This window comes from Heterodontus francisci, unplaced genomic scaffold (assembly GCF_036365525.1).
Source record: "Heterodontus francisci isolate sHetFra1 unplaced genomic scaffold, sHetFra1.hap1 HAP1_SCAFFOLD_300, whole genome shotgun sequence".
NCBI lineage: Eukaryota > Metazoa > Chordata > Chondrichthyes > Heterodontiformes > Heterodontidae > Heterodontus > Heterodontus francisci.
Genome location: NW_027140175.1, coordinates 1,811,158 through 1,837,294, shown reverse-complemented (window position 1 = coordinate 1,837,294; position 26,137 = coordinate 1,811,158). Strand labels below are relative to the sequence as shown.

General features: G+C 45.7%; 1 protein-coding gene across 1 annotated transcript in view; it reads left to right on the top strand.

Moving 5' to 3' along the window:
• The first annotated feature begins 1,419 nt into the window (after nucleotides 1-1,419).
• Nucleotides 1,420-26,137, top strand: part of LOC137359001 (probable G-protein coupled receptor 139) — a 33,100-nt gene continuing 8,382 nt past the window's right edge. The window contains exon 1 of the mRNA XM_068025147.1: nucleotides 1,420-1,558. Within this exon, the coding sequence (XP_067881248.1) occupies nucleotides 1,420-1,558 (139 nt within the window). The remainder of the gene's footprint in view (nucleotides 1,559-26,137) is intronic.

The following is a 26,137-nucleotide window of genomic DNA, read 5'->3' as shown; positions in this document are numbered from 1 at the left end:
AATCCCTGAAAGTTGCTACCCAGGTTAATAGGGCTGTTAAGAAGGCATATGGTGTGTTAGCTTTTATTAGTAGGGGGATCGAGTTTCGGAGCCACGAGGTCATGCTGCAGCTGTACAAAACTCTGGTTTGGCCGAGTATTGCGTGCAGTTATTGTCACCGCATTATAGGAAGGATGTGGAAGCTTTGGAAAGGGTGCAGAGGAGATTTTCTAGGATGTTGCCTGGTATGGAGGGAAGGTCTTACGAGGAAAGGCTGAGGGACTTGAGGTTGTTTTCGTTGGAGAGAAGGAGGAGGAGAGGTGACCTATTAGAGACATATAAGATAATCAGAGGGTTAGATAGGGTGGATAGTGAGAGTCTTTTTCCTCGGATGGTGATGGCAAACACGAGGGGACATAGCTTTAAGTTGAGGGGTGATAGATATAGGACAGATGTTAGAGGTAGTTTCTTTACTCAGAGAGTAGTAGGGGCGTGGAACGCCCTGCCTGCAACAGTAGTAGACTCGCCAACTTTAAGGGCATTTAAGTGGTCATTGGATAGACATATGGATGAAAATGGAATAGTATAGGTCAGATGGTTTCACAGGTCGGCGCAACATCGAGGGCCGAAGGGCCTGTACTGCGCTGTAATGTTCTAATAATGTTCTAATAAAGAATTGGTATTTAGAAACCTGTCAATGATATAAAGTGATATGAGGATAGTGTTTGAAAAAGACAGTGACGTTGATGATCAGCCATGATCATATTAAATGACACGGCATGCTCAATGGGCTGAATGGCCTTCTGCTTGTCCTATGTTCCCATGTAAAATAACAAGCAGCTTTGTGCTTGTTCATGACTGAAACGTTCCCACCATCGTATCACCTTGAGATTCTTACTGCACTGCAATTACATGGTTTATTCTATCCCTCTTTTTTCTTAAACAAAGTTTAACTGATGCAAACCACCAATCCAATGGCACCACTTCCACAACCAAAGAGGAATGAAAGATACCTCCAATTGACTCTGCTATTTCCTCCTTTCCTTCCCTCAACAACTCTCAGTTAACCCATCCAAATCGGCTAAATGTCCTACTTTATTGTGGTACAAAAATATTTGATTGAAAGGGGTTAACTGAACCTTGTTTGTTCAATGACTGTAATTAATGTCAGTCTCCATAGACCCTAATTGTAGCATTGGAGGGTTTTGTCCTTCTATTAATAAGGGACTGCTTTCAGTGTGTTATTCCATTGTGTCAGTGGGAGCATCATCCCCGGCAATAACAGAGATCAGCAGTTGCAGAGAAACTGAGAGAATAGATCAGAATCAGAGAGCAACAGATTGGAATGTTACAACAATGGATCAGAATCTGAGAACGATAGATTGGAATGTTGCAAGAATGGATCAGAATCTGAGAACAATAGATTGGAATGTTGCTACAATGGAAAGGAGTTTATCCTCTTGGTTTTTCCATCTTACTGCAGAATATTATTGGGTAACATTAGACCATCGGATCTATTGGGCACTGATGATGATTCAGTATATTTACTATCCGATTCTCGCTATTGTTGGTGTCCTTGGTAAGTCTCTCACTCACTATCTAGCTATTAATTAATTAATTAATCGAGCTATCCATCATGACTAATTACATGACCGACTAACACCTTTTTTAATTCATTCATGGGATGTGTGCGTCGCTGGCCAGGGCAGATTTTATTGCTCATTCCTAATTGCCCTTGGTAAAGCCTTGTTGATCCGCTGCAGTCCATGTGAGTTACGTAGTCCCACAGTGGTGATGGTAAGGGAGCACCAGGATTTTGACCCAGCGACTGTGAAGCAATGGCGATATAGTTCCAAGTCAGGCTGGTGTGTGACTTGGATGGGAACTTACTGGTGGTGTTGTTCACATGCATTTGCTGCCCTTGTCCTTCTAGGTGGTAGGGGTCGCGGATTTGGAACGTGCTCTCAAAGGATCGTTGGTGCGTTGCTACAGTTCATCTTGTAGATGGTACACAATGCTGTCACTGTTTGTCAGTGGTGGAGTGAGTGAATGTTTGTGGAAGGGGTGCCAGTCAAGCGGGCTGCTTTGTCCTGGATGGTGTCGAGCTTCTTGAGTGTTGTTGGAGCTGCACCCATCCAGGCAAGTGGAGAGAATTCCATCACACTCCTGACTTGTGCCTTGTAGATGTTGGCGGGCAGTGGGGAGTCAGGAGGTGAGTTACTCGCCTCAGGATTCCTAGCCTCTGACCTGCTCTTGTAGCCACGCTATATATATATGGCTACTCCAGTTCAGTTTCAGGTCAAGGGTAACCACTAGGATGTTGATAGTGGGGGATTCAGCGATGGTCATGCCATTCAATATCAAGGGGAGATAGTTAGATTCTCTCTTGTTGGAGATGGTCATTAACCTGCACTTGTGTGGCACGAATGTTATTTGCCACTTATTAGCCCCAGCCTGGATATTGTCCAGGTCTTGCTGCATTTCCAGAAGGACTGCTTCAGTATTTGAGGAGTTGTGAATGGTGCTGAACATTGTGCAATAATCAGAGAACATCCCCCCTCCTGGCCTTATGATTGAAGGAAGGTCATTGATGAAGCAGCTGAAGATGCTTGGGCCTGGGACACTACCCTGAGGAACTCCTGCAGTGATGTCCGAGAGCTCAGATGATTGACCTGCAACAACCACAACCATCTTCCTTTGCGATAGGTTTGTCTCCAACCAGCGGAGAATTTCCCCCTTGATTCCATTGATTCCAGTTTTGCTTGGGCTCCTTGATGCCGTACTCGGTCAAATGCTGCCTTGATGTCAAGGGCAATCACTCTCACCTCATCTCTTGAGATCAGCTCTTTTGTCCATGTTTGAACGAAGGCTGTGGTGTGGTCAGGTGCTGAGTGTCCCTGGCAGAGACCAAGCTGAGTGTCACTGAGCAGGTTATTGCTAAGCAAATGCTGCTTGATGGCATTGTCGATGATACCTTCCATCACTTTACTGTGATTGAGAGTAGACTGATGGGGTGGTAGTCAGCCCTGTTGGACTTGTTCTGCTTTTTGCGTACATGACATGCATAGGCAATTTTCCACATTGTCGGGAAGATGCCAATGTGGTCGCTGTACTGGAAAGGCTTGGCTACGGGCGCAGTAAGTTCTGAAGCACAGGTCTTCAGTACTATTGCTGGAATACTGTCAGGGCCCACAGTTTGTGCAGTATCCTGTGTCTTGTGTTTTTATTGATATTAAGAAGAGTGAATCGAATTCGCTGAAGTTTGACATCGGTGATAATGGAGACTGAAGGAGGAGGCCGAGATAATTATTAACTTAAAAATTCTGGTTGAATATTTCTGAAAATGCTTCTGCCTTATCTTTCGCACTGATGTGCTGGGCTCCCCCATCATTGAGGATGGGAATATATGTGGAGCCACCTCCTCCAGTTAGTTGTTTAATTGTCCACCACCTTCATGGCTGGATGTGGCAGGACTGCAGAGTTTAGTTCTGATCCGTTGGTTATGGGATCACATAGCTCTGTCTCTCGCATGCTGCTTATGCAGTTTGGCACTCAGATAGTCCTCGGTTGCAGCTTCACCTGGTTGACACATCATTTTGAGGTAAGCCTGGTGCTGCTCCTGGTATGCCCGCCATCACTCTTCATTGAACCAGGGTTAGTCTCCAGGCTTGATGGTAATAGTAGAGTGGGTGATATGCAGGGCCATGATGTTACACATTGTGTTTGAGTACAATTCTGCTGCTGCTGATGGACCACAGCGCCTCATGGATGCCCAGTTTTGCATTGCTAGATCTGTTCGAAATCTATCCCATCTAGCACGGTGATGGTGCCACACAACACGATGGACGGTATCCTCAATGTGAAGGCGGGACTTCGTCTCCACAAGGACTGTGCGGTGGTCACTCCTAACAATACTGTCATGGATATATGAATCTGCAGCAGGCGGATTGTTGAGAGCAAGGTCAAGTATGCGTTGCCCTCTTGTTGGTTCCCTCATGACCTGCTGCAGACCCAGTCTAGCAGCTTTGTCCTTTAGGACTAAGCCAGTTCGGTCAGTAGTGGTGCTACCGAGCCACTCTTGGTGATGGGCATTGAGGTCCCCCACCCAGGGTACATTCTGTGCCCTTGCCACCATCAGTGCTTCCTCCAAGTGGAGTTCAACATGGAGGGGCACAGACTCATCAGCTGAGGGTGGGCCGTAGGTGGTAATCAGTAGGAGGATTCCTTGTCTGTGTTTGGCCTGATGCCTTGAGACTTCATGGGGTCAGGAGTCAATGTTGAGGGCTCCCAGGGCAACTCCCTCCCTCCTGTATACCACTGTTCCACCACCTCTGCTGGGTCTGTCCTGCCGGCGGGACAGGACATACCCAGGGAGAGTGATTGCAGTGTCTGGGACATTGTCAGCAAGGTATGATTTCGTGAGTATGACTACGTCAGGCTGTTGCTTGTCTTGTCTGTGGGACAGCTCTCCCACTTTGGCACAAGCCCACAGATGTTACTAAGGAGGACTTTGCAGGGTCGTCAGGGGTGGGTTTGCCATTGTCGTTTCTGGTGCCTAGGTCGATGCCGTGTGGTTGCTCGGTTTCATTCCTTTTTATTGACTTCGTAGCAGTTAGGTACAACTGAGTGGCTTGCTAGGCCATTTCAGAGGGCATGAAAGAGTCAACCGCATTGCTGTGGATCTGGAGTCACCTGTAGGCCAGACCAGACAAGGATAGCAGATTCCTTTCTCTAAAGGACATTAGTGAACCAGATAGGTTTTTACAAAAATCGACAATGATTTCATGGCCAATATTAGACTAGCTTTTTAATTCCAGATTTATTAATTGAATTAAAGTTTCACCTTCGAATTCTTTTAATTTTACCAACATTGACTGGGATTCACTTAATGTTACCGGTCTAGATGGAGCAGAATTTGTAAGGAGCATCCAGGAGGGTTTTCTAGAGCATTATGTAGCTAGGCCAACTCGGGAAGGGGCCATACTGGACCTGGTGTTGGGAAATGAGCCGGGCCAGGTGGTTGAAGTTTCAGTAGGGGTCTACTTTGGGAATAGTGATCACAATTCCGTAAGTTTTAGAATACTCATGGACAAAGACGAGAGTGGACCTAAAGGAAGAGTGCTAAATTGGGGGAACTATCCCAAAATTCGGCAGGAGCTGGGGAATGTAGATTGGGAGCAGCTGTTTGAAGGTAAATCTACATGTGATATGTGGGAGGCTTTTAAAGAGAGGTTGATTAGCGTGCAAGAGAGACATGTTCCTGTGAAAATGAGGGGTAGAAATGGCAAGATTAGGGAACCATGGATGACAGGTGAAATTGTGAGACTAGCTAAGAGGAAAAAGGAAGCACACATAAGGTCGAGGCGGCTGAAGGAAGACGAAGCTTTGAAAGAATATCGGGATTGTAGGACCAATCTGAAACGAGGAATTAAGAGGGCTAAAAGGGGTCATGAAATATCTTTAGCAAACAGGGTTAAGGAAAATCCCAAAGCCTTTTATTCATATATAAGGAGCAAGAGGGTAACTAGAGAAAGGATTGGCCCACTCAAGGACAAAGGAGGAAAGTTATGCGTGGAGTCAGAGAAAATGGGTGAGATTCTAAACGAGTACTTTGCATCGGTATTCACCGAGGAGAGGGACATGACGGATGTTGAGGTTAGGGACAGATGTTTGAGTACTCTAGGTCAAGTCGGCATAAGGAGGGAGGAAATGTTGGCTATTCTAAAAGGCATTAAGGTGGACAAGTCCCCAGGTCCGGATGGAATCTATCCCAGGTTACTGTGGGTAGCGAGAGAGGAAATAGTTGGGGCCTTAACAGATATCTTTGCAACATCCTTAAACACGGGTGAGGTCCCGGAGGACTGGAGAATTGCTAATGTTGTCCCCTTGCTTAAGAAGGGTAGCAGGGAAAATCCAGGTAATTATAGACCGGTGAGCCTGACGTCAGTGGTAGGGAAGCTGCTGGAGAAGATACTGAGGGATAGGATCTATTCTCATCTGGTAAGAAAATGGGCTTATCAGTGATAGGCAACATGGTTTTGTGCAGGGAAGGTCATGTCTTACCAACTTAATAGAATTCTTTGAGGAAGTGACAAAGTTGATTGATGAGGGAAGGGCTGTAGATGTCATATACATGGATTTCAGTATGGCGTTTGATAAGGTTCCCCATGGTGGGCTGATGGAGAAAGTGAAGGCGCATGGGGTCCAAGGTGTACTAGCGAGATGGATAAAGAACTGGCTGGGCAACAGGAGACAGAGAGTAGCAGTGGAAGGGAGTTTCTCAAAATGGAGACGTGTTACCAGTGGTGTTCCACAGGGATCCGTGCTGGGATCACTGTTGTTTGTGATATACATAAATGATTTGGAGGAAACTATAGGTGGTCTGATTAGCAATTTTGCAGACGACACTAAGATTGGTGGAGTAGCAGATAGTGAAGGGGACTGTCAGAGAATACAGCAGAATATAGATAGACTGGAGAGTTGGGCAGAGAAATGGCAGATGGAGTTCAATCAGGGCAAATGCGAGGTGATGCATTTTGGAAGATCCAATTCAAGAGTGAACTATACAGTAAATGGAAAAGTCCTGGGGAAAATTGATGTACAGAGAGATTTGGGTGTTCAGGTCCATTGTTCCCTGAAGGTGGCAACGCAGTTCAATAGAGTGGTCAAGAGGCAACCGGCATGCTTTCCATCATCGGACGGGGTATTGAGTAAAAGAGTTGGCAGGTCATGTTACAGTTGTATAGGACTTTGGTTCGGCTACATTTGGAATACTGCGTGCAGTTCTGGTCACCACATTACCAAAAGGATGTGGATGCTTTGGAGAGGGTGCAGAGTAGGTTCACCAGGATGTTGCCTGGTATGGAGGGCGCGAGCTATGAAGAGAGGTTGAGTAGATTAGGATTATTTTCATTAGAAAGACGGAGGTTGAGGGGGGACCTGATTGAGGTGTACAAAATCATGAGAGGTACAGACAGGGTGGATAGCAAGAAGCTTTTTCCCAGAGTTGGGGATTCAATTACAAGGGGACACGAGTTCAAAGTGAAAGGGGAAAAGTTGAGGGGGGATATGCGTGGAAAGTTCTTTACGCAGAGGGTGGTGGGTGCATGGAACGCATTACCAGCGGAGGTGGAAGACGCGGGCATGATAGCGTCTTTTAAGATATATCCAGACAGATACATGAATGGGCAGGAAGTAAAGAGATACAGACCCTTGGAAAATAGGCGACAGGTTTAGATAGAGGATTTGGATCGGCGTAGGCTTGGAGGGCCGAAGGGCCTGTTCCTGTGCTCTAATTTTCTTTGTTCTTTGTTCTTTGTTCTGCTGTGGTGGGATTCGACCCCCTGTTCCCAGAGCAATACGCTGGGTGTCCCCGTTATTAGTCCGGTAACAATGGCACCGCATCCCACCGTCTCTTCTGTGATATTATCCTCCGTGTGAACCCCATAGCTGAGGTATTACATTAAAACATTGCATCTGTCTTTATCAAGGACGAAGATGCACCCCAGGCAATGTTGAAAGAGGAGGTAAGTTAGACACTAGACGGGTTTAAAATTGATAATGTGGAAGTAGTAGATAGGCTGTCTGTACTTAAGTGGATAAAGCAGCAGGGCCGGATGAGATGCATCCAAGGATACTTAGGGAGGTGAGGGTGGAAATCGCTGAGGCACTTGCCATAATTTATCAGTCTTCCATAGACTGGGGTGGTAGCAGAGGACTGGAGAATTGCAAACGTTACACCCCAGGTCAAAAAATAGTGTCAAGATAAGCCCAGCAGCTGCAGGCCAGTCAGTTTAACTTCGGTGGTGGGAAAGCGTCTAGAAAAAATAATTTGGCCTAAAATCAATCGTCACATAGAAAAATGTACGCTAATTATGGAACGGCAGCATGATTCCATTAAGGCAAAAGCATGTTTAACTAAGTTTCTGGAGTTTTTATAAGAAGGTTACAGAGCGGGTTCAAGAGGGTGATGCTGTTGATGAGGCGTACATGGACCTCCAGAAGGCATTTGATACAGTGCCACACGCAACACTGATACAAAATTAGCTTAGTGACAGGAAACAGAAAGTAGTGATTAATGGATATTTTCGAGCTGGAGGAAGATTTGTAGTGGAGGTTCCCAGGGATCAGTGTTGGGATCCTTGCTTTTACTGGTTTATATTAAGACCGCAATTGTTGACAACGCGATCGGTAGGTGGCGCTGTTTTGGCACATGCGCAAATACAGCATGTGCCACGAAAACGTCACAGCTTGCGACTGTCGCAGCTGCCAGGACTAAAGATGGCGCTGCTCAAAGAATCACAGAGATGAAACCTGACAAACACGTGGCAGAATTCAATGGCCGGAGTGAGAGAGTGGAGCGGGCTGGGGAAAGCAGCGCGGGGGGCGGGGAGATCAGCGCGGTGGGGGGGGGGGAGATCAGCGCGGGGGCCGGGGAGATCAGCGCGGGGGCCGGGGAAAGCAGCGCGGGGGCCGGGGAAAGCAGCGCGGGAGCCGGGGAGATCAGCGCGGGGGCCGCGGAGATGAGCGCGCGGGCCGGGGAGAGCAGCGCGGGGGCCGGGGAGATCAGCGCGGGGGCCGGGGAGATCAGCGCGGGGGCCGGGGACAGCAGCGCGGGGGCCGGGGTTGAGCAGCGCGGGGGCCGGGGAGAGCAGCGGTAGCGGTGCCGGGGGGCGAGGGGGGGGGAAGGGAGAGGGAGGAGAAAGAGGGAGGGGGGAGAAAGAGGGAGGGGAGAGAAAGAGGGAGAGGGGGAGAAAGAGGGGTAAGGAAGGGGGAGAAAGAGGGAGAGGGAGGGGTAAGGAAGTGGGGAGGGAGAGAGAAAGAGGGAGAGGGAGGGGTAAGGAAGGGGGGAGGGAGAGAGCTGGGGGAGAGGGAGGAAGGGGAGAGAGTGGGGGGGGGGAGCAGCGGAACGGAAGAGGAGCGCCTTTTTCTGTGCATGTGCCGTAAACACAACAGCAAAAGACTTACTGGCCAGTCCCTGGACCCGGTGACACCAAGGTCTTCGCACGCTCGCTCCCCGCGGCTCTCTACGGCCTCTCGCTTCCGGCCCTCTCCATTCAGTCGTTCCCTCCAGCTGCGGATGCCCAATCCAGTTGCTTTCTCCCCTACCCAGTTGCTTTCTCTACTTCTCCACAGTACTTCAGGCATTGCAACTGTTTGGTCCCTGCATTTTGCATGCTCCCTCTCCCCACCCCTCCCCGCTCTCCCCACCCCTCCCCCTCTTCACCCACCCCTCCCTCTACCCCCCCACCATAGTTGAATATCTGAAGTGCAGTTGCAAAGTCGGGGAAATAGCATGCAAAACAAAACCTCAACAATTCTGGGTTTAATTATTGAAAAGTTTTATTAAGTTCATTAAGTATCCGAGGAACTGCTGTGCATGGATACATGAGTGTTGTGTCCAGCATTCCCGTTAGACAGACAGGCCGAGTCTCTGCTATGCACAGCTAAAGAGATTGTTCCTGGAGAGCCTTGTGGTGAATAAACGCTTGGCTCTCTATTCCACTACTGTATTGTCCATGTGAAGAAGGCAAAGTCACAAGAGTCTGAGCTCAGTCTATTCTTGGTGAATGTTCCCCAAGCGCATCCCAATGTGCATTCCCAATTCATCCAAAAATGCAATGTTCCTTTCCACATCGTGATGAGCTCCGCAGCATGATCTAGTTGCCTTCGTTGCTTGAATGCTGACCTTAAGTCACAAGGATTGTTTTCTCGACGGCATGTTTTACATGAAAAGAAACAAAGCAAATCAGAGTCAGAGCTTGCCTCCCTCCATCCACTGAAATTACTGTTGTGCGCACCTTTTTAAGTTCTGCAGTGAAGGCACCAATTGATAACGTCGCCAATGAAGCACTTATTATCCACCTCAGATGCAGGAATCAGCACATCCTTGCGTCCTCTCCCGCACTGCCTCCTTTGCTTGAATGCCGTCCTTAAGTCTCAAGGATTGTTTTCTCAAGGGCACGTTTTACATGAAAGAAAATAAGGAAAGAACATCAGTGTCAGAGCTTCCCTCCCTCCAATGAAATTACTGTTGAGCATGCTTTGTGTTCTGCGGTAAAGGCATGTCCTGATAACACCGCCAATGAATCACTTAGTACCCACCTCAGCTGCAGGAGGCAGGATGATGTTACTGCCCCTATCTCGTGATGGTTCAATGCTGCTCTCAGGGAAAACATGAATGATGTGAGGGTGCTGGAAAAGAAACACATTTCTTTTGGGCTATGAACATAAAGCTGGCAATTTAGCCCAGCAGTTCCCTGCCAGTGGTTATGTTACTCGTGCGTCTTTCCATCCATTCCCATTTAATCCTGCCTACTACTATCACCAGTTGTGTTCACAGCAAGAGCATTCACATTTCTGCTACCACTGGACACGGCATGCTTGTTTCTTTTAGTGCTCAGTCTCTTCTTGCTGAATGTTCCCCAAGTGCTTGACCCCTTTGGACGCCCTCTCTGCTTGACAGGCCGCAACTGGCAATTGCGGAGTCTCACAAGGCTCTGCATGGTTGTTTCAACGTCGGATGGGGAAACAGGTGGCTGTGTGTCCATGAGCACTGCCCTGATGGGTGTAGGAGCAGGTAACTGTGTGCCCATGAGCACTGCCCTGATGGGTGTAGGAGCAGGTAACTGTGTGTCCAAGTGCACTGCCCTGATGGGTGTAGGAGCAGGTAACTGTGTGCCCATGAGCACTGCCCTGATGGGTGTAGGAGCAGGTAACTGTGTGTCCATGTGCACTGCCCTGATGGGTGTAGGAGCAGGTGACTGTGTAACTGAGCAGCAAGAAGAGGGTACCGCAGGTAGGGGAAGTGGAGATTTGAACAGGCAGGCATATGTATGGTCCATCAGATCATTAGGCCAGGGGGTGAGACGCTCAGGATCCAGGGTTTGTGACACGTGACTGATGTCCAGCACGCGGCCACCTCCATCCGAAGGTGCTTCCGGGCAATTGTTGGGCATAGTAAATGGCTCCATCTCATCAGCCAGTCCTTGCTGCCAGCAGAGAGTCTGTTGCCGCAGCCAGTCCAATCTCCTCATGAATGCTGCCGTTCCACTCTGCAGAACGGCCTGTTGTAGCTGGTACAATTGATCTGAAAGCAAGCGGTATTTTTCATTGTGGCTGAGGGGCCTTGGCTGTTCCTCTGTAATCACAATGGCAGCAGCCATGCCTGTCGTCGTTGGTGTCTGAGATGCACGCCAGCGACAATTGGGGGCGAGCCTGTCCAGAGGCAGACCCAGATGCCTCTGCACAACAACAGCATGTTTGCAGTGCAACAAAGGCTGAATGGAGAAGATGCAGCTGCAGGTAGCCTGGCCATCATGTATCTGCAGTGTGTACTGTTTGGCGCCAGAAATCACAGTCACTGTGCCTTCATCCTGCTACATGCGGTGGCTCAGATAATGGAAATGTTTTCAGAGCAACTCACAACAGGGACTGGAGAACATGCAGTGGCCCAGACAATGGAAATGTTTTCAGAGCAACTCACAACAGGGGCTGGAGAACATGCGGTGGCCCAGACAATGGAAATGTTTTCAGAACAACTCACAACAGGGACTGGAGAACAGGCGGTGGCCCAGACAATGGAAATGTTTTCAGAGCAACTCACAAAGGCAGAGCAACTTACCTTGGAACAATCTCCTGTGTCAAATAAAAATGAAGCAAGTCTCCAAAACGAATAAATAATTCAGATAAAATGCGAGAAAATGCCCGACGAAACCTCCCCTCCTTCCACTTTCAAAAAGTCGCGCCGAAGCTTTGACGCATGCGCACAGGCCAAACTGGCGCATCGGCGAGGAAGACGAGATCACGCGATGACGTCATCTGCGCATGCGCACAACGATCCTCGCAGGTCGGACCGCATCGCATGCGCAGAGCTGAGGAGACTGTGTGCGCATGCGCGTACAGCGTCATCTGCGCATGCGCTATGCGGATCAGGTCAGCCGGACCGCAGCGCATGCGCAGGGGGCATGAGACAGTCTGCGCATGTGCGCACCGCGGCGCATCCTGATGACGTGTCCGATGAAGTAGCGTTGTCATGAATTACTTTGTTATATTAATGACCTGAACCTTGGTGTACAGGGCGCAATTTCAAAGTTTGCAGATTATACGAAACTTGGAAGCGTTGTCAACTGTGAGCAGGATATTGTAGAACTTCAAAAGGACATAGACAAGTTGGTGGAATGGGTAGAGAGGTGGAAAATAAAGTTCAATGCATAGAAATGTGAAGTGATTCATTTTGGTAGGACTTGTGTAACTTGTGAGATGGCTGAAAACACAAGCATGCTCATTATTTTATGTGAAACTGTGTTCTCCCTTGTTTGTGTCATACTGATGTTTTTGATTGGTTTGTTTGTGTTCAACGTTAGCAGTCCGGTTTGGTAGAACCACACTCAAAAATGAGTCCATAGCATTCTCTACATGCTGTGGCATATAGGAGCTCATGGACACACCATGCGTCCAAAACAAGCACTTCTGCAGGAAGTGTTACCGGCTGCAGAAGCTTGATCTCTGGGTTTCGGAAGTCGAACGGTGGCTGGTGTCGCTGTTGTGCATCCGCGAGGCAGAGACCTATGTGGATAGCACGTTTAGAGAGGTGGTCACACCGCAGGTTAGAAACATACAGGCAGATGACTGCCAGGCAGTTTAAGAGAACCAGGCAGGGAGTGCAGGAGTCCCCTGATATGATCTCACTCACTAATCGAATTTCCATTTTGGATACTGGTGAGGGTGACGGTTCCTCAGAGGAGTGCAGTAAGAGCCAGGTTTGTGGCATCACAGGTGGCTCAGCTGCACGGGAGGGGTGGAAGAGGAGTGGAAGAGCAATAGTGATAGTGGATTCGTTAGTTAGGGGCACAGACAGGCGGTCCTGCGGCAGTAAACGTGACTGCATGATGCTGTGTTGCCTCCCTGGTGCCACGGTCAAGGATTTCATGGAAAGGCTGAATAACATTCTTCTGGGGGAGGGTGAACAGCCAGAGGTCGTGGTCCATACTGGTACCAATGAAATATGTAAGAAGGGGATGAGCTCCTGAAAGCAGATTTTAGGGAGCTCGGAAGGATATTATAAAGAAAGCCCTCAAAAGCAATAAACTCAGTATTACTCCCAGTCCCACTGTTAGTGAAATAGGAATAGGAGAATTTAGTGAACACGTGGCTGGAGAACTGGAGTACGAGGGAGGGCATCAGATTTCTAAGACATTGGGACCGGTTCTGGGGCAAGTGGGACCTGTACATGATGGATGGGTTGCATCGTATCGGGGCTTGGATCAATATCCTCGCAGGGCGATTTGCTAGTGCTGTTCGGGAGGGTTTATGCTAAATTGTCATGGGTATGGAACTTGTCAGGTGTGCGAGAACCAGGAGCAACTATTAGAGAAGAATACCAAGGTGCACAGAACGGTGGGGTTGATAGATAACACGCGAGTAGGGATAGTATGTTATTAGGTGGTGCCAGAGTAAGGGAGAAAGTAATAAAGTCTGAATAAAGGTTAATGCACTTGTATGTGAATACAAGGAGTGTTGTTAATAAGACTGGTGACGTACAGGTGCAGTGTGCCATGAGGAAATATAGTGTTGCAGCAATAACAGAGACCTGGCACAATGAAGGGCACAACTGGGTGTTAATATTCCTGGATACTCGGTATTCAGGAAAGACAGGAACGTGAAAAAAGGGGGAAGGTTGGCATTATTGATTAAGGAGAACATTGCAGTGCTGGAGAAAAAGGATGTCCCAGAAATGTAGGACCGATTCAATTTGGCTAAAGCTAAGGTTCATAAAAGATGCAGTTACATTGCTCGGTGTTGCCTATAGGCCACCAGCTAGTGGGAAGGACGTGGAGGAACACATTTCAAGGAAATTACAGAAAGGAACAACAATTATAGGGTAGTTATAAAGGGGGACTTTAATTAACAAAACATGGACTGGAATAATATTAGTGCAAAGGGCAGTCAGGGGCAAGAGTTCCAAGAATATGTTCAGGAACATTACATAAACAGGTCATTCTCACATTGGCAGGCTGTGACTATTGGGGTACTGCAGGGATCAGTGCTTGGGCCACAGCTGTTCACAGAATATATCAGTGACTTGGATGTGGGGACCAAATGTAGTATTTCCAATTTTGCAGATGACACAAATTTTGGTGGGAATGTGTGTTGTGAGGAAAATGTAAAGCGGTTTCAAAGGGATTTGGACAGAGTTAGTGAGTGGGCAAGAACGTGGCAGATGGAATATAATGTGGAAAATGTGAGGTAATCCACTTTGGTAGGAGGAATAGATGTGCAGAATATTTCCAAAATCGTAAGAGATTAGAAATGTAGATGCACAAAGAGACCTGTGTGGCCTTATTAATAAATCACTGGAAGTTAACATGCAGCAAGCCATTAAGATGGCTAATGGCATGTTAGCCTTTATCTTAAGAGGATTTGATCACTGGAGTGGTGAAGTCTTGTATCAATTGTATTGAACCTTGTGTAGACCACACCTGGAGCACTGTGTGCAATTTGGTTCCCCATACCTTAAGAAGGATATTATTGCCTTAGAGGGAGTGCAGCGAAGGTTCAACAGACTTGTTCTTAGGATGGTGGGACTGTCCTACGAAGAGAGATTGGGGAAACTGGGCCTGTATTCTCTAGCGTTTCCAGGAATGAGAGGTGATGTAATTGAAATCTACAAAATACTTAACCGGTTAGACAGGGTAGATGGAGGTAATATGTTTCCTCTGGTTGGAGAGTCTAGAACCATGGGACACAATTTCAAAACAAGGGGGAATTCACTTAGGACAGAGATGAGGAGGAATTTCGTTATTCGGAGGGTTGTGAATCTTTGTAATTCTCTACCCCAGAGGGCTGTGGAAGCTCATTCATTGGATCTGTTTAAAGCAGAGATTGACAGATTCCCAAACACAAATGACATAATGAGATATGAGGGTAGGTGGGAACAAGCATTGAAGTGGATTATCATAGAATCATAGGAAATTAAGGCACAGAAAGAGGCCACTTGACCCATCTTGTCTGTGCTGTCCGAATAACGATCCACCTATTCCAATCTCAACTTCCAGTATTTGATCCATAGCCCTGCAGATTATGGCACTTAAGGTGCATATCCAGACTCCTTTTGAATGAGTTGAGGGTCTCTGCCTCAACTACCTTTTCAGGCAGTTATTTCCAGAGCATCACCACCCTTTGGGTGAAAAGGTTTTTCCACATCTCTCCTCTAATGTTTCTCCCAATCACTTTAAATCTATGCCCGCTAGTCACTGACCTCTCTGCTAAGTTGAGTAGACACTTCACCTCCACTCTATCCTGGCCCCTCAAAGTTTTGTACATTTCAATCAGATCTCCTCTCAGCCTTCTCTGTTCCAATGAGAACAACCCCAGCCGATCCAATCTTTCTTCATAGCTGCATTTTCCCAGTCCTGGATAAATCCTCGTAAATCTCCTCTGTGCCCTCTTCGTGCAATTGCATATTTTCTGTAATGTGGTGACCAGAACTGCACACAGTACTCAAGTGTAGTCCTCGCGAATGAGTTATACAGTTCCAACATAACCTCCTGCTCTTATATTCTATACCTCGCCTAATAGAGAAAAATATTCCATATGCTTCTTATCCACCTTTTCGACCTGTCCTGCTACCTTCAGTGATCTTTGGACATTCATTCCAATGTCCCGCACTTCCTCTACACGTTTCAGTATTTTCCCATTAATCGTGTATTCCTTTACCTTGTTTTACCTCCCCAAATGCATCACCTCACACTTCTCCAGGTTGAATTCCATTTGCCACTTTTCTGCCCATCTGAATAGACCATCAATATCTTCTGCAGCCTACAGCTATCCTCCTCTCTATCTATCACATGGCCAATCTTTGTGTCATCTGCAAACTTCTTGATCATGGTCCCTACGTTTACCTTCAAATTATTAATATATACCACAAAAAGCAGGGGACCCAATACTGAGCCCTGTGAAACACCACTGAAAGCAGCCCTCCAGTCGGTAAAACACCCATCAACAATTACCCTTTGTTTCCTGCCACTGAGCTAATTATATACCCACCTTGCTGTATTTCCCTGGATCCCATGGGATTTTATTTTTCCAACCAGTCTGCCAGGTGGGACATTGTCGAACGCCTTGCTAAAATCCACGTAGTCCACACCAATTGTACTATCCTCATCTATCTTCCTTGTTACTTCTTCAAAAAATTCGATCAGGTTGGTCAAACAAGATCTTCCCTTAACAAATCCATGCTGACTTTCCTAGATTAACCTGTACCTTTCTAAGCGCCAGTTTAGCCTGCCTCTCAGAATAGATTCCAATAATTTCCGCACTACTGAGGTGAGACCGATTGGCCTGTAATTATTTGGTTTATCCCTCAATCACTTTTCAAATAGATGTACAATGTGAGCAGTTCTCTAACCCTCCAGTACTACACCTGTATCCCGTGAAGACTATAAAATGATGGTCAGACCTTCTACTAATCCATCTCTTGCTTCTTTTATCAGTCTAGGATACATTTCATTCGGTCCTTGTGATTTATCAACTCGCAAGGATGCTACTCCCATTAATGCCTCCTCTCTCCCTATGTTTATCATATCCAAAACTTCACAGTCTCCCTCCTTAACTACAATATCTGCGCCCCCCCCCCTTTTGTAAAGACAGACGCAAAGTATTCATTAAGAGCCATACCAATATCTTCCTCCCCGACACATAGGTTACATTTTCGGTCTATTACGGGCCCTACTCTCCCCTTAGTTATCCTCTTACTCTTAATGTACTGAAAAAAAAAACATCCTTGGGTTCACATTGATTTTGCTTGCCAATATTCCTTCATGATCTCTTTTTGCTTTCCTAATTTCCATTATGATATTAGCCCTCCACTTTCTATGCTCTTGGCTTTCTGTAATGTTGAGTTTTCGGTGTCAGACAAAAGCTTTCCTGTTCTGCCTCATCTTATCTTATCGGGTGCTTGGGGCGGCACAGTGGTGCAGTGGTTAGCCACACAGCTCCAGCGACCCGGGTTCGATTCTGGGTACTGCCTGTGCGGAGTTTGCAAGTTCTCCCTGTGTCTGCGTGGGTTTCCTCCGGGTGCTCCGGTTTCCTCCCACATGCCAAAGACTTGCAGGTTGATAGGTTAATTGGCCATTATAAATTGCCCCTAGTATAGGTAGGTGGTAGGGAAATATAGGGACAGGTGTGGATGTGGTAGGAATATGGGATTAGTGTAGGATTAGTATAAATGGGTGGTTGATGGTCGGCACAGACTCGGTTGGCCGAAGGGCCTGTTTCAGTGCTGTATCTCTAAGCTAAAACTAAACTTGATATCCACGGGGGTTGAGATTTGGCCGCCTCACCCTTTTTCTTTGTTGGAACATGTTTACCCTGAACACCTTGAATCTCCCCTTTTAGTGCCTCCCGCTGCTCTGAGACTGATTTACCTTCAATTAGCTGTTTCCAGTCCACTTTCGCTAAATCACTCCTCAGTTTAGTAAAATTGGCTTTGCCCCAATTGAGAACTCGAACTCCTGTTCTCTGTTTGTCCTTTTCAATAATTATGTTAAAACTGACTGAATTATGATCACTACCACCAAAACACTCTCCCACTGCTACTCCTTCTACCTGCCCACCTTCATTTTCTAAAAGTAATTCTAAAATTGCCCCCTATCTTATTGAACTTGGCAGATACTGGGCAGAAATGTTCTCCTGATTGCATCTCAACAGTTCTGCTCCATCAAATCCTTTCAAACTAAAACTATCCTATTTAATATTTGGGGAATTTAAATCCCTTATATTGCTGCCCTATTGTTCATCCAGTTCTCAGAGCTTTGCGTACATGTCTGCTCTTCTACCTCCCTCTGACTTTGTGAGGGTCCTTCGTACACGCTCAGCATCATATTGAATGGCAGGGCAGGATCGATGGCCTGAATGTTCTACTCCTGCTCCTATGTTGCTATATTCGACAACTGTATGTTTCTAGTCCAACGAGAAAGCAGGCAGTGCTAGACTTCATTCTTGGGAATGAGGTGGGCCAAATGGATCAATTATCAGTAGTAGAGCACTTAGGGATAGTGATCATTGCATCATAAGAATTAGGCTGACTATGGGAAAGGATAAAGAGCAATCCAGACTAAGAATAATTAACGGGGTGGGGTGGGGGGGGGGTGGGTGGGGGGCTAACTTCAATGGGGTAAAAATGGAACTGGGGCGAATAAACTGGAGTCAAAAGGTGACAGTAAGGCTGGTAGATGAACAATGGGCGACCTTCAAAGAATAGATAGTTTGGGCACAGTCAAGGTATATTACATCGAAAGGGGAAATCACGGCAAACAGATCCAGAGCTCCCTGGATGTCAAAAGAGGTAGTGATTACGATAAAGTAGAAAAATTGCGCTGATGACAGATGCCAGGTAGAAAATACTATTGAGAACCAGGCTGAATATAGAAGGTCCAGAGGGGATGTGAAAAAGCAAATATGAGGAACAAAAAGTGTGCATGAACAGAGATTGGCAGCTTGCATTAAAAGATATGCCAAAGTTTTATATCGACATTTAAATAGTAAAAGGGTGGTAAAAGCAGAAGTGGGGCCTATTAGGGACCGAAAAGGGGATTAACCCATAGAGGCAGAGGGCATAGCTGAGGTATTAAATGAATACTTTGCATCTGTCTTTACCAAGGAAGAATATGCAACCCAGGCAATGGTGGAACAGGAGGTAATTCAGACAGTAGAGAAGTTTAAAATTGATAGAGAGGATGTATTCTCTAGGCTGTCTGTACATCAAGTGGATAGAGCACCAGGACCAGATAGATGCATCCAAGGTTACTGAGGGAAGTGACGGTAGAAATTGCAGACTTTCAAAAGGCATTTGATACAGTGTCACACAACAGACTAGTGAGCAAACGTGTAGCTCATGGAATAAAATGGATGATGGGAACGTGGATATGAAGTTGGCTGAGTGACAGGAAAGAATATGTATTGGTTGTTGGATGTTTTCCAAGCTGCAGAAAAGTTAGTAGTGGAGTTCTCCAGGGGTCCGTGTTGGGACCCTTGCTTTTCCTGATATATATTAACAACTTACACCTTGGAGCACAGGGTATGATTTCAAAGATTGTAGATGATACGAAAGTTGGAAGCATCGTGAACTGTGAAGAGGATAGTGTTAATCTGCATAAGGACATGGACAAGTTGGTGGAGTGGGCAGGCAGGTGACAAAAGACGTTCAATGCAGAGAAATGGGAAGTAATTCATTTTGGTGGGAAGAACATGGAGAGACAACATAAAATAAAGGGTACAATTATAAAGGGAGTGCAGGAGCAGAGGGACCTGCGTGTATATGTGCAGAAGTCATTGAAGGTGACAGGACAGGTTGAGAGAGCGGTTTATAAAACACATAGTATACTGGGCTTCATTAATAGGAGCATAGAGTACAAGAACCAGGAAGTAATGTTGAACTTGTACATGACACTGGTTCGGCCTCAGCTGGTGTATTGCGTCCAATTCTAGGTGCTTCACTTTAGGAAAGATGTGATCACATTGGAGAGAGTACAGAAAGGATTCATGCGATGGTTTCGAGTGATGAGGAATTTCAGTTATGAAGATAGACTGGAGACGTTAGGACTGTTTTCCTCACAGAAGAGAAGGCCGAGAAGTGATTTTATAGAGGTGTTCAAAATCATGAGGAGACTGGACAGAGTAGATAAAGAGAAACTGGTCCCACTCGTGAAAGAAATGAGAACGAGTGGGCACAGATATAACTAAATTGGTACAGAAGTAAAAGTGAAATGAGGCAGTACCTTTTCGTGCAGCGAGTGGTTAAGATCTGGAATGTGTTGCCTGAGAGTGTGCTGGAGGCTGGTTGAATTTAAGCATTCAAAAGGGAATTATACAGTTATCTGAAAAGGAAGAACGTGCAGGGTTACAGCGAGAAGGGAGAAAATGGAACTGAGGGAGTTGCTCGTTCAGAGAGCTGGTGAGGACACGATCGGCAGAATGGCCTCCTCCAGCACTTTAACGATTCTGTGATGCACCAAAACCTCAGCAGGTGTATACCCTGTACTGGAGGGTGAGATTTTTCTATACTTCAGCAGGAAATTAGCCAACCGCGGATACATACTGGGATTTGAACAACCATGAAGCATGTGTTTCGTCATTGCTTCTTTCACTATCCTAAGGATCTTTCAGCAGCTCCATTTGATGCCAGATGATAATGAAGTGAGGAGAGGTTTGATAGCATTTCGCTTCATGAAATTTTGGAACGAGGCAGAATTGAATTGAGAGCCATTAACTGAGACAAACTCGTTTGGTAAAGCATGAGAAGCAATAATAGCATTGGTGTTTAGATTCATGACCTTGATTTGATCCATTTCGAGTGGTTATCAATCAGTACTAAGAAATTGTAATTTTATTTTCTTACAAAGCTATACATGAATTCTTTGAAATGGTCGACTCGTCCATGGCCACAATTGCTAAGGCATTTGAAGCAGCTTATTTCCGCAGTTTTGGCACTTGTACATTTGCGAACCAATAATCCTCGATAGCTGTCTAGAAAAGGCCAATAAACTAAACGTCTTGCATAGCTTTGATACTGACCATTTCTGTGTGTTCCGTATGGAATTCTGTCAGAATTCTATCTCTCAAACAACTTGGTACCACCACTTTATGACCCCACTTCATGCACCCTTGTTCACAAGACAACTCATTGTGATGATTGTGGAATGGTTTCAGTTACCCGCCTGTACACTGGTCACTTTCTGTCCATCCATTCAATGCCTGTTCATGGATTTGTTTTTCAACACTGAGTCCTTCTGAGTTTCAGCTGCAATTTCAGTTGCAGTGATTGGAAAGTCATCATCCACTACACCTATTATGAAGATTGCACCTTCACTGCCTAATTCTGAGATCTAATGCAGCAAACACGACAGTATATCAGCGTTAACATTTTTTTTTAGAACATCGATGTTGCGCCGACCTGTGAAACCATCTGACCTACACTATTCCATTTTCATCCATATGTCTATCCAATGACCACTTATATGCCCTTAAAGCTGGCGAGTCTATTGTTGTTGCAGGCAGGGCGTCCCACGCCCCTACTACTCTCTGAGTAAAGAAACTACCTCTAACATCTGTCCTATATCTATCACCCCTCAACTTAAAGCTATGTCCCCTCGTGTTTGCCATCACCATCCGAGGAAAAAGACTCTCACTATCCACCCTATCTAACCCTTCTGATTATCTTATATGTCTCTATTAAGTCACCTCTCCTCCTCCTTCTCTCCAACGAAAACAACCTCAAGTCCCTCAGCCTTTCCTCGTACGACCTTCCCTCCATACCAGGCAACATCCTAGTAAATCTCCTCTGCACACTTTCCAAAGCTTCCACATCCTTCCTGTAATGCGGTGACGAGAACTGCACGCAATACTCCAGGTGCGGTCTCACCAGAGTTTTGTACAGCTGCAGCATGACCTCGTGGCTCCGAAACTTGATCCCCCTACTAATAAAAGCTAACACACCATATGCCTTCTTAACAGCCCTATTAACCTGGGTAGCAACTTTCAGGGATTTATGTACCTGGACACCAAGATCTCTCTGTTCATCTACACTACCAAGAATCCTCCCATTAGCCCAGTACTCTGCATTCCTGTTACTCCTTCCAAAGTGAATCACCTCACACTTTTCCGCATTAAACTCCATTTGCCATCTCTCAGCCCAGCTCTGCAGCCTATCTTTGTCCCTCTGTACCCTACAACATCCTTCGGCACTATCCACAACTCCACCGACCTTCGTGTCATCCGCAAATTTACTAACCCACCCTACTACACCCTCTTCCAGGTCATTTATAAAAATGACAAACAGCAGGGGCCCCAAAACAGATCCTTGCGGTACACCACTAGTAACTAAACTCCAGGATGAACATTTGCCATCAACCACCACCCTCTGTCTTCTTTCAGCTGGCCAATTTCTGATCCAAAGCTCTAAATCACCTTCAACCCCATACTTCCGTATTTTCTGCAATAGCCTACCGTGGGGAACCTTATCAAACGCCTTACTGAAATCCATATACACCACATCCACTGCTTTACCCTCATTCACCTGTTTGGTCACATTCTCGAAAAACTCAATAAGGTTTGTGAGGCACGACCTACCCTTCACAAAACCGTGCTGACTATCGCTAATGAACTTATTCTTTTCAAGATGATTATAAATCCTGTCTCTTATAACCTTTTCCAACATTTTACCCACAACCGAAGTAAGGCTCACATGTCTATAATTACCAGGGCTGTCTCTACTCCCCTTCTTGATCAAGGGGACAACATTTGCTATACTCCAGTCGTCCGGCACTATTCCTGTCGACAATGACGACATAAAGATCAAGGACAAAGGCTCTGCAATCTCCTCCCTGGCTTCCCAGAGAATCCTAGGATAAATCCCATCTGGCCCAGGGGACTTATCTATTTTCACACTTTACAAAATTGCCAACACCTCCTCCTTGTGAACCTCAATCCCATCTAGCCTAGTAGTCTGAATCTCAGTATTCTCCTCGACAACATTTTCTTTCTCTTCTGTAAATACTGACGAAAAATATTCATTTAACGCTTCCCCTATCTCCTCTGATTCCACACACAACTTCCCACTACTATCCTTGATTGGCCCTAATCTAACTCTAGTCATTCTTTTATTCCTGATATACTTATAGAAAGCCTTAGGGTTTTCCTTGATCCTATCCGTCAATGACTTCTCGTGTCCTCTCCATGCTCTTCTTAGATCTCCCTTTAGATCCTTCCTGGCTAGCTTGTAACTCTCATGCGCCCTAACTGAGCCGTCTCGTCTCATCCTAACATAAGCCTTCTTCTTTCTTTTGACAAGCGCTTCAACTTCTTTAGTAAACCACGGCTCCCTCGCTCGACAACTTCCTGCCTGCCTGACAGGACACGCAGTAGCTGCTCCTTGAATAAGCTCCACATTTCGATTGTGCCCATCCCCTGCAGTTTCCTTTCCCATCCTACGCATCCTAAATCTTGCCAATTCGCATCATAATTTCCTTTCCCCCAGCTATAATTCTTGCCCTGCGGTATATACCTGTCCCTGCCCATCGCTAAGGTAAACCTAACCGAATTGTGATCACTATCACCAAAGTGCTCACCTACATCTAAATGTAACACCTGTCCGGTTTCATTACCCAGTACCAAATCCAATGTGGCATCGCCCCTGGTTGGCCTGTCTACATACTGTGTCAGAAATCCCTCTTGCACACACTGGACAAAAACTGACCCATCTAAAGTACTCGAACTATAGTATTTCTAGTCAATATTTGGAAAGTTAAAGTCCCCCATAGCAACTACCCTGTTACTCTCCGAACTGTGATATTTGACGATGTAATCATACTGTAAGAGAAGTACAGCCCACCTTTCATCCTTCATGCTACCACTGTCAGTATTGTAGACTTTGGTCCCAGAATAATTCGTAGATATTTATGATCTGTTACTGGGGTGTAGTTTTCATATTTCAAAAACTGGTGAAGCCTTATCATCCAGAAGATGATTCCAATCACTTCCTTTTCTACCTGCGTGTAGTTGCATTCACTCTTAGTCAATGCACATGAAGAACATGCTCCTCTTGACCATCATACATGGCATGATTGATCACTGCTTCAACGCCATAGGTGAAGCCTTGCATGTTGGCTACAGGTCACGATTTGTGCTATGATGAATGTGTAGTGCATCACCTGTCAAGCTTATCTTACGTGCATACCTTCAGAGAGAACAAAGGTACGCTTGCTCTTTTTTGAACTTCTCATTGAGATCAGGGAGACCTTTTAATACTTCATCCATCACTTGAAGATTCTCTTCCTCTGTTGCAGTCATGAACAACGCATCATCCTGATTACACAAGCAATGGATAACTCATTACAAAATCTTATTAATTGTATGTTGGAAGCTTTTTGGAGAGAACCTCACACCATAAGACAGCTTTGTGCACGAGTATAACACCACGTGTGCATTTATTGTAAGATACTGCCGACTCCTTAGATCCACCATGTGCTATGCATAAGCATGGGACAAATCCAACTTCATGAACAGCTTGCATCCCAGGAAGTCCGCATACAACGTTTGAGAGGTCGGCAGTGGGTACTGCTCATTATCCACTGCCTGGTTGATTGCAACTTTGTAGTCCTTGCATAGTCTTATGATTTTGTTCTGACCTGGGCACTACTACAATCGGGGTTACCAATCTCTGTGATCAGTTTTCTCTTACACACTGTTCCTCTATGGCTTCTATATCTCGTCTTCAGCCTGGGTTCTTAGAGCATAAGGAACTGGCCCAGCTTTTCAATTTACTGGTTTTGATTCAGAACTGATTCAGATGTGCACTTTCACACCGATTATGTCTTCATAGCTAGCCACGGACATGTTGCTGAAAATTATTCAATGGCTGAGAAAGTTTCTTGACTGTAGCAAAGTGGAAAATGTGCTTCCACTCTAACTTCAGCTTGTCAAGTCAGTCTATGACCACTAACATTGGTTGGTTGAGATATTTCACTGCAACAATAGGTAACTTGAGGGACTTGCCATTATGTTGGAAATTACACTCCATTTGTCCACACGTTTCTAACACATCAGAAGAGTAGTTTTCCACCTGAGCTGTGCTCTCAGTTAGAGGCACGACACTGAATTTGACCTCGTAAATATCTGCATTCATAATGGAGCAATTTTCACTGCTGATTTACTAACTCCTTTGCACAAAGCTCTCTGTCATTTGAGTTATTGCGAGTGGCATAAATGTTGAAGAGCCATAGCTCCTCTTTACTTAAGCACTCTTGATTTACTGAAGATTTTGAACTGCACCCTTGTGCTGTAAGTGTTTTGCATTCCACCGGAATGAATTCCCTTTCTTGCTTTGGCCTTTTCTCAGCTAGCAGTTGCAATGTGGTCATTCGTTTGGCAATTAAAACATTTGACATTTCTCTACTGACACGCTAATGCGTGTGGTTGCCCTTCCAGTGATAACGAGACACTGAACCGCCATCACCAGCATACTTCTGACTAGTTTTCTACTCATAGGCTTGGCAAAATCCTTCTGACTGTGGAAAAAAAGCTGTACTAGTCACTTGCACAGGATGAATTCTCCGGGCATTTTTAAGGTAACTTCTATAGAACGAGTCATCGTTCACACCAGCTCAAATATAAGATTTTATGTATTTAGTAACTCCACCAATCCACACACAAATCTGATTCATAATGCACGGTCAAAGAATGTGCTGAAACTGCAATGGAATATTAAATTGTTCACTGCCGCAATGTACTCACCAACTGTTTCACCACTTTTTGCATGTCTGGTTCCTACTTTGTAGCTTTCCACTATCTCTAATGGCTTTGAGTTGAAATGTTCCACCAACTTATTGATGATTGTTTCAAATGACACATTGTTTACCTTGTTCGGGTAGGATTTGTTCGTGTGCCACACACTTCCAAGCCAATCTCCATTAATAGCATTGTTTTCTTACAGTCTGAGCCTTGATATCTTCATTTTCACCTTGAAAATGTTATTCGCCCTAAAAATCATATCAATTATTTTAATATAAGAACTGAATGTTTGTTGAGCACTCTCATATGTTCCTCGTCTTCCGCTGTATCCCATGGGCTCTGCCATATTGTCCCAAAATAAGCACGTTTATCCGATGTACAAATGGTATCTTCACCATCTGATTCAGCCTTGGAGCCAGCCAAATTCTCCATCACCCAAGTAGGACAGTCACCAGAAGCCGCATGATCTTTTTCACTGCAGTCCCTGCTGCTGTCAACTGCCTGTTTTAATAAACTTTTATCTCATCTTGTCATCACCATTTTTAGCAAGCTGATGAAATCTGCAGTTTGTGGAGCAATGGAGGGGTGATGGGGGGCGGTGGGGGCGGAGGTGGCGGCTGTGCCAGCTGCTGGCTGATCAAATGACTTCTTGAATGTTGGGTCAATGACATTTTTTTTTCAAAGCTTGTCTTTTAAGACATGCCCGAACTGAAAGGGAAACTAACATTGAAACAGAAATGGAAAGCAACGCTGAAACAGAAACTGGGAAAATCTTTGGGTTTCTGGGGAAACTGAAACTGATTGGAATCAGATAAAATAAGACATATTCCTCTCTATATCAGGCCCATCACCCAGGAGTGGACCACCGTCA